General features: G+C 55.7%; 3 protein-coding genes across 8 annotated transcripts; 1 reads left to right on the top strand and 2 right to left on the bottom strand.

Annotated features, from left to right (window-relative positions):
- The first annotated feature begins 1,349 nt into the window (after window positions 1-1,349).
- LOC127603670 (uncharacterized) lies at window positions 1,350-7,068 on the top strand. Of its 5 annotated transcripts, none has more exons than XM_052070171.1 (20): window positions 1,350-1,440; window positions 1,509-1,571; window positions 1,948-1,992; window positions 2,173-2,211; window positions 2,292-2,345; window positions 2,442-2,471; window positions 2,556-2,606; window positions 2,675-2,722; window positions 2,811-2,846; window positions 3,028-3,054; window positions 3,131-3,238; window positions 3,330-3,365; window positions 3,925-3,948; window positions 4,052-4,090; window positions 4,174-4,329; window positions 5,294-5,350; window positions 5,428-5,475; window positions 5,575-5,610; window positions 6,547-6,582; window positions 6,708-7,068. In XM_052070171.1, the coding sequence occupies exons 1-20, from the start codon at window positions 1,356-1,358 to the stop codon at window positions 7,049-7,051; spliced, it is 1,362 nt and encodes a 453-aa protein (XP_051926131.1). In that variant the 5' UTR covers window positions 1,350-1,355; the 3' UTR covers window positions 7,052-7,068. The 5 variants fall into 5 exon arrangements, with proteins under 5 accessions (XP_051926131.1, XP_051926132.1, XP_051926129.1 ...); XM_052070172.1 differs by having other exon boundaries at window positions 2,442-2,606; window positions 6,708-6,752; window positions 6,841-7,068; XM_052070169.1 differs by having other exon boundaries at window positions 1,951-1,992; window positions 2,442-2,606.
- Window positions 7,069-7,189: 121 nt separating this feature from the next.
- On the bottom strand, window positions 7,190-11,427 carry LOC127605088 (heat shock factor protein 1-like). Its single transcript, XM_052072675.1, has 12 exons — window positions 11,066-11,427; window positions 10,509-10,617; window positions 10,274-10,410; window positions 10,065-10,189; window positions 9,888-9,963; window positions 9,747-9,808; window positions 9,456-9,641; window positions 8,341-8,633; window positions 8,166-8,305; window positions 8,053-8,097; window positions 7,929-7,977; window positions 7,190-7,526 (listed from the first exon to the last, which is right to left on the bottom strand). The coding sequence occupies exons 1-12, from the start codon at window positions 11,189-11,191 to the stop codon at window positions 7,384-7,386; spliced, it is 1,491 nt and encodes a 496-aa protein (XP_051928635.1). The 5' UTR covers window positions 11,192-11,427; the 3' UTR covers window positions 7,190-7,383.
- Window positions 11,428-11,573: 146 nt separating this feature from the next.
- On the bottom strand, window positions 11,574-15,107 carry jtb (jumping translocation breakpoint). 2 transcript variants are annotated; one of them, XM_052070251.1, is made up of 6 exons: window positions 14,708-15,107; window positions 13,445-13,695; window positions 13,328-13,368; window positions 12,342-12,427; window positions 12,188-12,264; window positions 11,574-12,119 (listed from the first exon to the last, which is right to left on the bottom strand). In XM_052070251.1, exons 2-6 carry the CDS (start codon window positions 13,534-13,536, stop codon window positions 11,963-11,965), a joined length of 453 nt encoding a protein of 150 aa, XP_051926211.1. In that variant the 5' UTR covers window positions 13,537-13,695; window positions 14,708-15,107; the 3' UTR covers window positions 11,574-11,962. The 2 variants fall into 2 exon arrangements, with proteins under 2 accessions (XP_051926211.1, XP_051926210.1); XM_052070250.1 differs by having other exon boundaries at window positions 12,188-12,267; window positions 14,708-15,100.
- Window positions 15,108-16,395: the final 1,288 nt, after the last annotated feature.

The raw sequence follows: 16,395 nt of genomic DNA, 5'->3' as shown, positions 1-16,395 counted from the left end.
CTTTCTGTTCTTCCATAGTCGGAGGCCATTTCGAGTTTCTCTGAGAAACTGAAGTTGATGACGGGCGCGGAGCTCGGCTTGCGCGCCGCGGGGGCCGACGGGCTCGGGCGGTCGCGGTCTGCGCTCGAGTTACCGACACGGAAGAGTGACCGAGGGGAGCGAGATGGAGTTTCCTCAAAAGGATGAATGAGCAGCGCCGGTGGTCTTCATTCGACTCGCACACGCGGAGCGTCTCGCAAAGAACAAGGGCGCTTTCATTCCTGCCGGAGGAACTTCAGGGGGCCAAACTCAATTGGCACTCTCACACGTATCAAGTGGCTCGCTCTTGCTGCCAAACACTTCACGAGCATATTCGGTAGCCATGCACCCGCATGAGAAACCGTGTTTCAAAGCCGCTTCAAATCATCCATCCGTCCGTTTTCCGAACCGCTCGATCCTCACTCGGGTCGCGGGGGGGTGCCGGAGCCCATCCCAGCCGTCTTCGGGCAGTAGGTGGGGGACGCCCCGAATCGGTTGCCAGCCAATCGCAGGGCACAGAGAGACCAACAACCGTCCGCGCACACACTCAAACCCGGGACAATTTAGAGCGTCCAATCAGCCTCCCGCACATGTTTTTGGAACGTGGGAGGAAACCGGAGCACCTGGAGAAAACCCACGCGAGCCCGGAGAGAACATGCAAACTCCACACGGGGAGGCCGTAGCCGGAATCCAACCCGGTACCTCTGCACCGTGAAGCCGACGCGCTAACCACTGGACTACCGGGCCGCCCGCTTCAAATCATTCAATCTTTTTTTTAAATGACAACCAAAACTAGTGCAAAACGAATGATCATCGGAAATTGTAAAAAAAACAAATAAGTGTTGACATCTCTCTCTCGCCCGCCCCCTGGCTCATAGCGACGCCCACCCCTCCGCAGACGCAAGAGCCCGCCTCCCGGGTATAAAACGCAGGAGCGGCTCTTTTATGCAGAGCGACATCATGCGGCCTCGGTGAGTCAACTTGGACGGCGGTACCGCGTCGTCGGGCTCGCTCGCGACTCGCGGACGGCATGGCGACTCTTGAAAGGGCGGGACTTAAGACGATCCCGAAGCGTGACGGCGACGAATCGGCGGACGCGACGGCGACCGACGAGCGATATCCATCCGGGGACGGAGGCTTTTCCGTTGCCGCTCCCTTGCTCTGGAATGAGCTAGCGCTGAACGCCGGGCAATCCCCCTCGCCGCACATCTTTAAAACTCGTCTCGAAACTCATTTGTATCCGATGGCGTTTGACACGACTTGATCTTTGTCTGAGCGTTTGGTGCTTTCTGCCGTCTTTGCGATTCATTTCTCGTCTATCTGAGATTTGTGAAGCGATGACTTTGTGGCCCCTCAGGAACTTGATCCGGATGTCCTTGCTGGCCGTCCTGGTAACCGCGGCGTGGACGGCCCCCGCCGAGGGTAAAGCGATGCCGGCAAATAGCCCGATGGGCGGCGCTCCCGACGTGAGACGAGCGCTTGTTTTGCAGAGCGGGAGGAAGAGGCGGAGCTGACCGAGGAGGCGGAGGGCGAGCGGTCCGAGGAGGACGAGGGTAGGCCCGGCCCGAGACCCGCCGCGGGCTCGGGCCGTTTCCCTCCGCGGCCTTCGCGGAAGCTCGGCGGCGCGATCGCGACTCGCTTCCGGATTGACAGTCGACGCGACCGAACCGCGCCGCCGGCGGAATGGTCGCGCTGCAAATTGGAAGTCGCGCACGAAAAGGGCTCACCTTTCACCTTACCCCCCTCCCACCGGAACATAGTCTCTTTTGAGTCGCTCCGGTTTGGACAAATGTCATTCGGCAACAAATTCACGTCTTGGAACAAACAAAGGATCCGATTGAAAGGCGACCCGAGAGGGTCCGCTTTTTAATTAAGTGCGGGAAACCTGAGCGCCTTTCATCCACCCTCCTCCCCCCTCCTCCTCTCCAGCAGGATCTCCGGGCGCCCACCAGAGCGCGGCAGCGGAAGCTTCGGGTAAGTCGACTCCCGCAGCCCCCGCCCTGAAAAGTGGCTTTGTTCCACTTTGGTTCCGCTCGGAGCGCCGGACGGCATCCGCAGAAACGCGAGCCGGCTTATCCGCGTTCCTTTCGTTGGCTCATTGTCAATGGCGCTTTCATCTTTGTGGATTCCAATCATCCGGTTCCTCCGCTCCAGGCGTCCGGGCCGAGGCGTCGTCCCTTCCCGACGTCGGCGGTGAGTGAAAGAATACGAGCGGTCGGAAGGCGGCGCCGCGCGGCCGGCGTCCCTTTTGACGGCGGCGTGTGACGCCTCAGGTGCGCGCGAAGCATCGGCGGCCGCGGGACACGCCGACGGGGACGCTTCGGCGGGTACGCGAGACGTCACCGAGCGGCGGGAAACCGCAGTCGGGGCAAAGGGCCCGCCGAGCGCTCTGAAAGCTAGCCCTACTATGTGCCTGTGCGCAGACTCCGACGCCGTGGACGCGCATTCCAACGGTGAACGTCTTTCCGATAAAACGGCCACCGTGACGTGCGATCCACCGAATCCCTTTGCTTACGCGCATGAGCGTTGCGCTTCAGCCCACCGAGAGAAGCCGTCGGACGCAGCGGGCGGAGATGCGGGGGCCGCAGGTAAGCGTCGCGGGGGGGGGGGGGGGGGGCGACGGGAGCGTTCGGGTGACATGCGCCTTTGTTGTCAGGGCGGCCGACGTCCCTTGAGGGAGGAGCTTCTGACCCGGACTACGCGGGTGAGTGTCCGGGTGTCCGGCTGGGATGTCGGAGGCGGAGCCTCGCCTGCGAAACGCGAAGGTGACCGACGGCTCTTTCTTTGCGAAGGAACGGCGGAGGGTCGCTTCCCGCTCGGCCTGCCGGGTGAGCAAAGCTTTTGCATCCCTCGTTCGGCCGTCATCCTTTTCGAGCGTTACGCCATCGGGGAGGCGTGGTTTCCATTGACGGGCACACTATTGATGCGCGGAAGCAAGAGACCGCGTCACGACACAAACTAAGCTTTTAACAAGGCACGTGCGATGTGCTTCTCTCTTGGCTCAAGCAGGTGAAGCAACTTGGACGGAGGCCACAGGTGCTTCTTTGTTTCTTCTTTGGCAAGGGACGAGCACCAAAGGCGCGACGCGCTGATGTGACTCGTTTCGATGCAGATGAAGAAAGCTTGAGCGACTCGGACGTCATCAACCAGGCAGCAGGAGGACACGCCTCGGACCCATCGCCTTCGACTGCGGGCGCGGACCGCACCCACCGAGACTTGCGTACTCGAGCCAAACACTTCATCTTGTTGCCATTTTGAAAGGGACAAAAACATTCTTAGCGTCTGACTTGCCTCTCCCGCTTTTCTCTCAGTACCTTTCTGGATGTCGGCGTCATCGCAGCAAGCAGGTAATCAAAACGCATCAATGAGGTGGACTGCGATGTTGGGCTGCGCTTTCTTTTGTACCGCCCACCCCCTTAATCCTCCTCCTGGGGATTAAGACGGCAGGCTGTCGTTAATTTCTGCCCACTGTGGGCACGGGAAGCCCTTTGAGACCTCTACGGAGATGAATTTGACCTGAAATCTTCCTTCCTTCACGCTCCCATGCAGACCAAAGCAAACAGACGGCCCCGCCTCTTCCTCCCGCCAATAGTGAAAAGGCGTGGCATAATCGTACTAGATGCGGGAAGTCCCGGGGTCCAAGGTGCCGCGCGGTAGCACAAAGTGGGACGCTAAGATGGTCCGAGATGGAGTTGAAAGAGTCGGCCGAAGCAGGCGCAACAAGTCCCAAGCCGGGGCGCCGCCGCTCCTGCTCGCCCGGCGGCTAAACCAGCTCCTTTCCCGGCCGTTGGAAAGCGCAATGGCGCGACGCAGCCCAACACAGCCGACCTTGCCGCTTGATGACCGCCGTCGGTTCGAGTGTCCTGATCTTCGGTCAAACGTTTTGGGTTTTTTCCCCTCGCGCAGGCAAAGACCGGTCCCAAGCGCACGGTAACAACAACCGTCTTTTGCGAGTCTCGGGCGGGAGAGAGATCGTGCCACTCGGAAGCGGGAGCGAGTCACGAGCCGGCGCCGCTTGTGTTGACTTGAACAGGAAACGGCCGACAGACTCAGCCGGCGGACAAAGACGGAGGTCGGCCCGCAATGACGCCCGCGACGCCAGGGAGCGTCGGCGCCCGCCCGCTTTCTCGTCCTCCTTATTCTCGTGTCCCGCAGTGACGGCTCAGCCGACTTCATTTGGCGAACCTCCGGCGGACCGACTCCCGTGGGCGGCCGCGGGAACCGAGCGGACGCGGCCGTCCGCGACCGCTCCGGTCCTTCGCCTTTCAACTCGGGCCCAGGACGTGAGCCGTCGCCACGCGGACGGCACGGGTGAGCGTACGGTCAAACAAATGTCGCCGGCGGTCGCGAGTGAGCGAGTAGCAACGCTCCGTCACCCGGACTCCGGTCGAGTCACTACTTGACTTGAGTCTCCTCCCCCAGCCCCCCCCAAACAATTGTTACTTTTGCTCCCTCCATTTGATGTGCGCGTTCATCTCGTCGAGTTGACAAACGCGCGCCTAAGTTTGTCAGCCTGCGACCTTCGGTCAAGAACAACCATCTAGTGAGAAGTTCGATCCGGACGGAGTCTTGCGAAGCGGTGCAAACCCGAGCGAGCGGCGACGCGGCGTTGATATGAAAGATTTTCCCCCAATTGACACCATATATGAAAAGAATCGTTTGATCTCGTCGGCCCCAAGAGCGATTGGCGGCCGGCTGAAAACGGCACTGAACAAAAACAGATGGAAGATGACCAACCCCCGCGAGTGACACCACACGGCCATTTCCCTCAATTGCGGTTGACAAATCTCTCTGCCGTTGTGCGATTTTACGATGCCGATTAGACCGCACGATAATTGCCCGCGACATGCACATTTCATCAGGAAGAATGCCATCTGCTATGAGAAAAAGAATACTTGCAAGTTGCGGGGGCTCCTCAGCGAAGGGTCCGCGTCGGGTTGTCCGAAGCGTCAACAGTGAAATGAACGCCCAGGCCGTCGGGACGAACGTTGGCTGCAAAATAAAAGCAAACCTTTCCTGAGTCACAATTCACAATCGTGAGATGGTGCACTCCGAATAGTCAACGCAAGTGCAGAAATTGGTTCATTCAGAGACTCTCATTAGTCCATACGAGGATCCGAGCAGAAAGCGCGCGGCCCCGACAACCAAAACCCAGCAGAGGTTGTCGGCGGGAGCGGCAACGCAAGATGGCCGACTCCGTTTGCGCACGCGTCCATAACGTCAAGACGCCGGAGTCAGCCACGTTGCTCATCCTGTCCCACGACGTCATCCGCAGTGTCGCCCGTGAGCACCGAGCCGGCGGGGGCCGCTTCCGCCAGCACACTTCTGTCAGGTACGTGTCGTCGCGGCGCCCGTGCGCATCGGCGCCACACTTGCCGCTTCTGATCACGGTCGCCTTTGGTGACGCAGGCACGCGGATGTGGCGCACTGACACCGTTACCGTGGCAACGGAATCACGTAAGCCACGGTTGCTGCCCTTGGCACTGATGTACCGCGTTCCGAGAAGGTGCCGACAAACCCTGTGTGTGTGTGTGTGTGTGTATGCGCGCGCGCAAGTCTTTTCAGAGCCAACAGGAACGTCCTTGGTCTCCAGTGAGTTTTCCACTTCTCATTTTGACTCCAGTGACTGTTAAATTTCGATTTTCGGGGACAAGACTTGGACCGTGTTGGGACACGGGCGGTTGACTAAAAAGTCCACTCGAATTCCTGGTGTAGCGATCGGGCAAATTTGGCACCTCGTTTCAAGTCAAGTCAACAGTATTTATAGAGCACTTTCAAACAGCCATCGCTGCATACAAAGTGCTGTACATGGAGCGATTTAACATACACAATAAACAGTAAGACGAAATGGTAATAAAGGCGGTAGAAAGCACCAAGCAGTAAAATCATGCCGAGTCGAACGCCAAAGAATACAAGTGGGTTTTGAGGAGGGCTTTAAAGATGGGCAGCGAGGAGGCTTGCCGAATCATTCCAGAGAGAGGGACCAGCAACAGAAAAGGCTCGATCCCCTCTGAGCCTCAGTTTAGTTCTTGGTACTTCTAACAAAGACTGGTCCACAGACCTGAGGCGCCGGGCAGGTGTGTAGGGGCGGATGAGCTCAGAGAGGTAAGGTGGCGCGAGATTATTTAGAGATTTGAAAACAAAGACAATTTCAGACAAGTTTGCTCTCGCTATTTCTCACTATATCGGATGCGCCGTTACCTTTTTCGGGTGTTGTCAGCGACGCACCTTGACAAGGGCTTCTCTCTTCTTCCGGGTTCACCTCCCGCCACTCTGGGACAGGTCGAAATAATGCCCGTCACCGAGCTGTCCGTGGCTGTGCCTGCAGCGTTGGCTTCGCGCCTGTTTTAAAGGGTGTAAAAACAAAAAGGAAATGGCCGCCAGGACGTTTAAAAAAACGTTTCGAGGGTGTATTTAAATAGGCTAGGGATCTTTAATTTACCGTCGGGGTTACTTAATGTTAGATGCACAAAAGAGGCGGAATGACAGCCTTCGCGTGATGATGACTTTGCGTCGGCGTCGTTGCAGGTGGCGGACGGGCGTCCGAAGAACCCCGCGAGGCCGGTGAGTGTCAGCACGTTCACTTCAGCCGAGAGAGGTTTTGGCGCGGCCGTCCGCGCGGTGTGACGTCACGACGCCGATGATAAAATTGTGGTTTGCGCGCCGCCGGCGTGGCTTGTTCTCCGCAGGCTCCGTCGGCGGACAGTACAACGTTTGGGGTCAGGGTCCTGAAGGTGAGGCCATCTTCGGCTCACCGGCGGTTTACGTCGCCGCGACGACCGCGCTCCATCCCATAAGTTCCGTGGCCGTTTGTTTCGACAGCTGCAAACGACGTCGAACTGGAGGAAATCTGCTGACTTGGGCCGCGAGCCTCGAGTTGGCTTTTCCCACCGCCGCCTCCGGTGCGCCGGCCAATCGGAACGCTACTTCGGTCGCCTTGAGGCCCTGCTCGCCCACAGGCAGGGTCATTTGTTTGGAAATATTTAAAAAGATGGATAGCATCACTTTTAGAAGCAGGTGGACTGGACATTAAAATGTCTTTGAACACAACGCTTTTGTGTCTCCTGATCATCGTTCACTCGCGGACGCAGTGGCTCCGACCGGCCGTTCGGGAAAATGAACGGGGTTTTTAGCCGAAGGAGGGCGTGTTGGGCACACGCGACAGCGGGAATATGCACAAAGGTGTTTAATGGGGGTTTCCAGCATAGCGGAATAAATATGTAATCAATGTTTCCAAAAATATTCTGTTCTTTCTGATGTAATAAAAGCAAAGAAAAGACGACTGACGCGTTGTCTGCATAGTCAAAACGGTGACCTTGGACCCGACGGTCATCACGGGAACGGAGGAGTCCCTTCCTCATCACGTCAGAGGTCAGAGTTGTAGCCGGCGCTCGGGTCAGAGCCGAGGAAAGGCTCCGCCTCCAAATCCAGGAACGACGGCAGGTCAGCCCCGTCCGCTGCGACCGGCTCGAAAATCGTCGCGGGCGTGTACTGCACCAGCTGCTTTCCTGCACCAATCACAGACGACCCCCACAAAGCGTCAGCGTGGCATTCGTCCGCACACTCCGGCACATCCGGACCTCGACTTACGAGTCGCGAGCTTGGTCGCGACCGCATCCATCCGTACGGGCCGGACCATTTTGCCCCTTCGGAGGGAAACCGAAGCCAAAGGCGTTTTGTACAAGACAACGGCTTTATCCGCTCCCACCGCTAGAAATGACAACGCAGCTCCCATGCACGGAATGGACTCAAGGGCGGGTCATTGATCCGCGAGCGGCCGAGGCGACCGATTAAGCCGAAAAAGCCCGAGGTTGCCGGCGGCGCTCTCGTAAGGCGAGGTCCGGCGCGCTCTCGGTAGAATAGACTTTGCGGCTCGTCGGCGGCGTGCGCATGCGTGCGTGCGCTTTTACCGGCGTCGTCGCTTTCCTCGGCTCCTTTGGGCGAGCCGTCGCACAGAAGCTGCCAACAAAAGACGCACTTCTTAGAGAGACGCGGCCGGCGCCGTTGACTCCAAAAGCGGTCGCTCACACTTACGGTGTCCAAAGCGCCGATGTCAAAGTCGGCCGGCGGATTGAAGAACTGAACACACAAAAGGCATTAACGTCCATTAACGTGCGCGTCGCTGGCGCGCACCCACGCCCACGCACCTCCATCAGCGGCGAGGCGTCAAAGGTGAAACTTTGGCTGTTGAGAACGTTCTGCAGGTTTTCCAGGCTGTTGTCGATCGTCTCGATGTGATCCGACAATTCCGACCTGAAACGCAGGCGCGCGCTAAGCGGGCCGTATTCTGCCGCAGGACGAGGAAGCGCCGCGCGAGCGTACTTATCGAGGCACACGAGCGTCTGACACGTCGGCGCCGGGTCCGGGTGGGCGGTGGCCGGGCGGGGCCTGGGAGCTGGAACCATCGGAAAGGAGGAGAGGATGATTTGCGGGTCGACGCCAGAAGCTCGACCACTAGACCGCGCCGGAGCCGTCTCGACTTGCCCGTCAGCGCGTCGCCGTCCTGCAGGATGGAGTTGATGAAGGTGGTCGGGGAAAGGGGCGTGTCTCCGGACATAAGAGCCCCCCCTGCGTCGGCAGCGGCGGGCTCGTCCTCCTCCGCGTCGCTCCTCTTCCTGCGGACGGCGAGATGTCAAACGGCGACGAGGTGGTGGCGCAAAGGTGGATTTTGGCCAGCTCCGACGATCATTTTGACCAAGCCGGAAAATAAACACAGTCAAACTCTGGTTTTTGGACGTCTCTGTTCTCGACCCCAAATTTTTTCATGCCTGGGATTAGGATCGAAAATCGGTTCTCGAACAAACCGAGCGCACTCGAATGCACCATTTGACTCCTCTCGCCTTCCTCGTCTCGCTTTCAATTGTGAGCGGACATGTTCAATAAAGCTTTTTATTTGAAAACGGCCTTCCGGAACGCATTATGGACGAAAAGCGAGGTTTGACTGTATTTGTTTCAATGAATAAAACGACAGCCGCTTGGGGAACGAGAGGATCAAAGCATCTAAGAATTGGTCTTCATTTTGCGTGAAGTGGTTCAAACCGCAGTTGCCCTTTCCGAGAGTTTGTTGGGTTTTTTTCTTTTTCTCTTCCCGACGACAAAGGACCGACAGAGCGGGCCGGCCCGAAATCACAAGAGAGTGCCCGTGACCGACTTCGGGTCTGCCGCCGGCCAATGACGGAAGTCGACTTGAGGCGCCGACCGCCGCTCGACGGCATTGGCGTGCCGGGTTCGGGCGACGCGGGCGCAAAAACTTGGTTTGAGCATCATCTGATGCGCTTTCGCTTCTTCACGTTCACGTCGGAGCGCGTTTCTAATTCACGACTGCAAAGGTGACGCCAAGTCGGAGGCGAACATGGCATCCTTTGCCAACCGATGGCGGACACGTCGCCATCGGTTGGCAAAGGAAGAAAAGAAGCCGCTCGAGGGCGGACGCTCACCCCGCTTCGGCGCGCTCCTCGGGAGGGGGCGTGGCCAGCTCCGTGATGTCAGAGATGATGGGCCCGGAGCCCACGGAGGATTCCGCCGGGAAGACGGTGGGAGCGGCCTGCGCGGGCTCCAAGGAAAATGAGCGAGCGTATTTGGGGACGGAGTGGGCGGAGCCGGAGTCGTTGAGCATCAGTGGGCTGCGGACGCGACCGCACACACACAAAAAAAAAAAAAACGAAACAGTCAGACGACAAGTACCAAAAAGAACCACGTTTCAAAGTACACGCTGGAGGTCAACTTGCAGTTTCCTCTTGACTCCCATGATCCTGTTGGACTGGACCAGCGACACCAGGAAGTGGATCAGCTGCAGCCGGACAAACGGGCAAATGAGGACGTTCCCAAACAAGGACGCGAGGCGGCGGCGCCACCCGCGGCCGCTTTACCTTGTTGACCATTTTCTGCTGCTGAGCGTGCTTCTGTCTCAGACTCACAACCTCCCTCCACAAAGCCTCATTCTCACTGAAACACAAACCAGCTTTTGATCGGCTCGGGTTGGGTCCGCTCGGCCCGCCGCGTGATTGGAGCGAAAGCGGGCGTGCCAAACCGAGTCCCGTTCATACTGTTTCATGGCGAGGATTTTGGAGTCGATGGTCTCCTGCTTTCCCTTCATGGCCTGCACGTCATTCAGGAGTTTGCTGACCTCGTGAGACGAGATCTTGCCCTCCTCCTGACGCGCCGAGGACACCTGCGGCGGCAGAGAGCGCAGCGCGGCGGCGTCACCGAGAGCGCGCGCGGCGGCGGCGGCGGCGTTTCTCGCGAGCGTTCATACGTTGGTGACTTTGCGTTTGATGTTCTCCAGCGAGCGCTCTTGGCCTCTGACGAAGAAGGGGTGTTGGAACTCCGTGTCGTCTCTCTCGGGCTTCAGCAAGCCGCCTTGCTCCATGTGGACCACCTTGCGGAAGCCGTCTTGGGGGGGCGGGAGAAAAGCCGGCGGCGCACGGTTGGGCCGACGCTCGGAGAGCAAAGCTGAGCGAGCCGTTTGGCACGAGCTTGTTGGTACTCACACATGTTGAGCTGTCGAATGAAGCTGGCCATGTTGTTGTGCTTGAAGAACTTGGGCAGGACCTCTTTGGAGAAGCGACCCTGATCGTATACGTGGAAGCTGGTTCCGCTCTGGCACGGGACAAACCAAACGAAAAGCCGCAGACGAGGTTGGGACGGCGTTCGGAAGGACGCCGCCAGCTCGCAAATCAGCTAGGACGTCGACTTGCCCGCTCAGACGGCAACGTGAAGACAAGAGGGGGAACGGTCGTACAAGTATCGACAGCATCAACGGCGCGGGCCTAGTTTGTTTCAGCGATGGCTCCACTTTTGCCCCGGTGCGCGTTGGATCATTTTTACTGGCCACGACTATTGCAAATTGTTCTTGCGGTGCCTCGTCAAGTCATCTGGCGGCGCTGCGCTCGCCTCGAAAGACTTGGGCACTTGACTCTTGCGGCTAGCGGCTAGCAGCTAGACCCCTACCCCCTACTTACCTCCCGTTCCTGTGCTTTAAACGAAGCCAGCGCGACACCGCCGCGGTCGGGGCGAAACTGACGAGATCAGAGTGCAAAAGTCGTACCGGGCTCCAGCAGATGAGCGGGTCCGTGTCGGGGTCTTCCACCAAAGTCCACAGCTTGCTGAGGAAGGCCGGGACGTTGCTGGCTGCCAGCAGCGAGCCTTCCACCGAACCTCTCGCGTAGTCCATCGGCGGGAGCGAGCAAAGGCGATCCAGGCGGCTCGGGACCGGTTCTGACGTCGGCGCTAATGTCGGCGCAAAGCCGCAAACGCAACTTTCGCCACTCTGTGGGAGAATCTGGTGGAAAATTCCAAACAAGCGACTGCGCAGCAACGGCGGCGCCACCGACGTCGCGCGGTGATGACGTCGCCACCAAACGCCCCGACGCAACGTGCCAAAATGAGTGCCACGAGTTGCGTTTTGCCTATTCTGACTTGTTCAATAAAGATTTATTTTTAAAAATTAATTAGAAATAAAAACAGCACCCGCGACGCGCCACAAAGTCTCCAGCGCGACGAAACGAGTGTGTTCACAAAGCTGACGGAACAGAGCAGAAAGTGGAGGAAAACCATTTTGGGATTCAAACGAGTGATCTTTATTCAGCTCGGGAATATCATTGTAGCAGTTAAGAGTTCTTTTTTTTTTCTTTCTACACTGGCTATATGAAGTGTCAAATAAGTGTGTGCTCATACTTACTATTGGAATAAAAATAAAGAGTACACATACATTTGTGTGTGTTTACATCTGAGATCAATTTTTGCTACAGTGAAAACCCCCCCGTTGTGAAAAATGTCTTGCCGCAATCATGATTTCGTTGTACGGGAGTTTCACTGTAGTCGTGTCGTGGTGAGCGTTCTGAGAAATGCCATCCTCCACATCGCGGGGGATTCCGGGGTCAGCAGCGGGGGCTCCTTTCCATCAAGCATTTTGCAAGCGAGTTTCAATTGCAAGCCGACGCCACTAGATGGACTCGATCTGCCGGCGGACTTTCTCGGAGGCCAGCCGGTCCAGCCGGCGCTGACGCAGGACCACCGAGACGGCCGACAACGCCGTCACCGACAACATGGCCGCCTCAAACTTCCAGAAGAGACGTTCCTCCATGACGGCCGAGCGGCAGCTGAGACGACAGAAGCCAAGACGTGATGAGAAGGTTTGTGGGCGCGCCGCGTGGCAACGGGATCAGACCTTTTGTACTCATCCCGGTTGGATTTGGTGCAGTTGACCTTTTCCATGTAGCCCGTGTGGCCGCATGCCGGCCTCGTCTTCTGAACACGAAGGCAAAGCTTTGTCAGTGCGCGCGCGCGGCCCCGCAGCGTGGCCAGAGTGCCAATCCACGTACCGTCTGGAAGGCGTCGCACTGCGAGCACTCCACCGTCACCACAAACTCCTCCAGTAGCCAGCAGGGGGCGACGCTGACCTTGGCGGCTGCGTGATACCAGACGACAAAAAGAATTGCTCGTGTGCAGGCAACAAGTCGGCCGGCCTCAAAACAACGACGGGTTGCTAACGCTGGCTCTACTGCGCATTTTCAAGCCAGCGTTCTTTTGAAGGATTTGGACTGTTCTAGAAAGCGCCGCCGCTGGAGCAAAGCACTCGATAAATAAAGTCGAGTCGAGTCGCGTGTCGAGGTGTGTCTGGAATTGGACTTGGGCGCCTTCAGCTCGGTGCCACGACATGCCGGGCAAGGGTGGGCTCGACTGGAAGACATGCAGCATGACTGACGGCAAGAAGAAGAGGCAGAGAAGATCCCCAACTAAACTTGACCAAGTCTTCCCTACAAAGCAGAGAGAATCTCTCCTGCCTGGGAGCAGTGGCGCTTGTTTAAAGGTTTCTAGTTAGCTGCACATCTCGACTGATTTCCCATGAGCTCGACTATTTGTTGGCAGGAAGCTTGCAGAGTTTTCTTCTACCGGTCTGGTCAAGCATTTTGCCATTCCAACACACTTTTGAAACTCGGGTCGTTTGATTCATGCCTCCCTTTTCCAGTGGGACAGACAAATCAAGAGCCCGAAGGTGAGCTGCAACAATTCATCAAACGCTATTTGGAGAACAGAGTTTTCCTTTTCAGTCACGGTTCAACTTCAAATTGTCCAAATTCCAGCCTCTTGCCAATAAATTGTCTCCAACTGATGTCGTCCTCCATAAAGGCAGACTTGGGGGTTTTTCCGTTCCCCCAAAGACGAACCCGTTTCCAATGATTTGCACGTCGTGTTCACCTCCATTTAATTGAACACACGACAAAGACGAGATAGTCTATGTTCAAACGGAAAAACTTTGTTTGTAGCAAACGCTGGCTTTTTTTTTGTGCTTGCGCGTGGCTTTTACCTGCAGGTTTGTCTTCAGCCAACAGGGCGGCTCCAAACACTCTGAAAGGCAAGCGTCACAATTAGGGAACAAAGGAGCTTGCTGGTTGGTGGGCCCAGCGAGCGGCAGGGCACCCACCTGAGGGCCACCAGGCCCCAGAAGAGAGCGTGCAGCGCCAGCACGCGAGGACGGCAGCATGCCAGCGGGACGCGCCGCCACGCGCTCTCCATCTCACGACCGCCGATGCCGAAAGCAGGTCAAAGGCCGTCACGCCGCCTCAGTCTTTACCACACAGACACGTTGCTACGTAGACACGGCACGGAATCCGACGTCCCCGATGGATGTGGCGAGAAGGAGCCATCGGGAACCGTGGGAAGCGCTCGCTGGCGCTGCTTGGACAAGGATGCAAACATTTGACAAGCAAACACAAACCCGGTGACGTTTGCGCAATGACTTTTCAACTTGGAGCAGGATAACATCATTTTGGCTCCACCATTTGGATGACTTGGGACTCATTTCCCTCAGAGGACTAATTAGCTATTGATGTCAAAGATGGTCCAACACATGTACATTCAAGATACATATTCGATCATGTGTAGGATTTCATATGTAGTACTGAATTATCTAACCCTTTAAAAGAAGATTACTTCTGTGAAGATATTTTTGCAGTATTACATCTAAAATGAATATTAAAGAATTGATATTTTCTGGGCAAGGATCTAACCAAATGCAATTTAAAAAAAGGGTGCAGCGCAGTCAAAAGATCAATGATGATTTATTAATGCAAATAGATAAAAGTCGAAAAATTGATTATTGAACATTTTCATACCAGCATTACGTGGTGGCTGAAAAACCCAAGAGAAGTTGAAAAAAACGGAAGTAAATGAATAGGTTGCTTACTTGTATCCCATAAAAACAACGCGTGGATGATTGTAACCATCAAATCAAACTGAACCTTTACTCTTGTTATTCGGCAATTGCTTCGTATTTCTCTCGCTTATTTAACAACTCAAAATAATTCTCCTCCGCCACCTTATTTCGCCGTTGTCGGACTGTGTGGGTGTGTTGTTGTTTTTTACCTTATAATGTCAGAACTTTGAAAATGGAAACTTGTCCCATCCAATATGGCGGATACGCTGACGTATTTTACAGTGGGTGGCTATTTTAAAGTCCTCTGTGATTACAGTTGAGTTGAGTATGACAGGCGTCCGAATATTTCGTTCAACACTTAAAAGATTGAAAAGGTGTTTGACCTGAACTTGTTACGTTTTGAATTATGTCCATCTATTCAGAACAAACAAGGCGAGGTGATTCACGAAAAGGGTCAGAACCGAAATGCTAACGCTAGCAGTTCGCCTGCTAACAGACGCGAGCATTATCTCGGTTAGGTTAGCAACTCACCGTCACAGTCGGGTCACGGACCCAGGAGTCATTTTCGAATCAAATCAAAAGCTCGCATTCAAACGTCAACTCAAACGAACGAGAGTAGGTGACGACGCCGACCGAATAATCGCTAAGCTGGGGCACGGCGTCGATAACAAACACAATTACGTGAAGATGAGACGAACCCTCAAAGGCACCATAATGGCCACGGCAGGATGTTCGTCATCAACCTTTCACAAAAATAACACAGCCAACGCGTCACCATCTGTCAGTTGGTGGGGAAAACAGTTGAGAATCTGCATCAAAAACGTTGGACTGACAATGAATAGCATTTTAATACAGTATTGGTTTTTTTTCTCTCTCAGATACCATCTTACTTATCTATTGTATCGTAGACACATTTTATTTGGAAATCCACGGTTGAGCGTTTCCTCAACGCGCATAACCGGAAGTTGCGTCCTGACCGTCCCTACGCCATCTATATTCTTCCTATTATTATCATTATGAAACATTACGAAAATTAATTTATTTTACTTGTCACTAGTATATATTAAATCCCGTACAATATTGTTGATCAGATGATAAAATGTGAAGATTTGAAAGTTCCTTTTTCAAGGCTTCAGACGCCCAACCCTCCCCCCACCACAGACACACACATATTATTAAATTATTTTCTCAGCCCCACTTTTGTCCCGAGAGAGAAAGAAGGGCCGTCCCTGTTCTTCATACCATTTTGTGGATGTTAAGATGGAGTAGTTTCTGCTTCTTTTTTTTCCCCACTGGCCATTAATCAGGTGGAATCATTGCATCACTTTTCTGAAACTACCCCTACGCCCCAAAAAAATAAAATAAAATAAAAAAATCTAAAATATATATATATATCTATATATATCAGAGAATCTGAGCAAATGTAGACAAAGCGGCTTTGGCCCATTGCCAGGAGTCGAGTCAAGATGGCGGTCAGATGCTGCGAATGAAGACGTGCGAACACGTGGAACCTCGCGGACATCGGCACACCTGTCCAAATTGGCCCCGTCCCTGTCTCTGCCCCCACCAGCAGAAGGTCGTCTTGTGACACTGCGGAGACAAAGCGCCGCTGGCACGCTCGACGAACATCGGCCACAAAGCGAGCTCAAAACGTTTACCAGGTAGCTGAAGCGACGCCTCCTCAGGCGGCGACAAAGTCCAGGAAGTCGGCGCAAGTCGCCGCGGTGACCTGCGGCGACACCCGACCAGATGGCGTCACGGTGACGGTCGCCGACGTCGCGCCACGACGTCGCCTCGCCGGTGACCTACGACAGCCGACCAAACGCGCTTCAGCCACGCGGCGTCAGCGACACGCCCGCGGGCGCGGCCTACCTCCGTCGGCGGGCTGCACTCGGCCTCCCGCAACCACGCCGCGGCCAGCAGCAACGCCAACAGCGCGCAAGCGCCCGTCTTCTTCCGACGGCCGTCCATACGTGACATCGAAGGACGAAAGAAGAAAATAAGCCTCCGAGGCCGCTCGGAGTCACACGAGCCCTGGAGATATCAGCTCGCCCGCCGTCCCAATCGTCGTCGATGACGATCTCCAAATCCGCCGCTTTTCCGAATGATGGACGACAAAGTGCCGTTGGTGCTCTCGGTCTGGGTGCTGAGGAGTGGTTGTGGTTGCCTGGCAACAGGAGCAACTCAGAAAGGGGCAGGGTCTCATCAGTGACTAGACA

Source organism: Hippocampus zosterae, chromosome 7 (genome assembly GCF_025434085.1).
Source record: "Hippocampus zosterae strain Florida chromosome 7, ASM2543408v3, whole genome shotgun sequence".
Lineage (NCBI taxonomy): Eukaryota > Metazoa > Chordata > Actinopteri > Syngnathiformes > Syngnathidae > Hippocampus > Hippocampus zosterae.
This window is presented reverse-complemented; position numbering and strand designations above follow the sequence as displayed.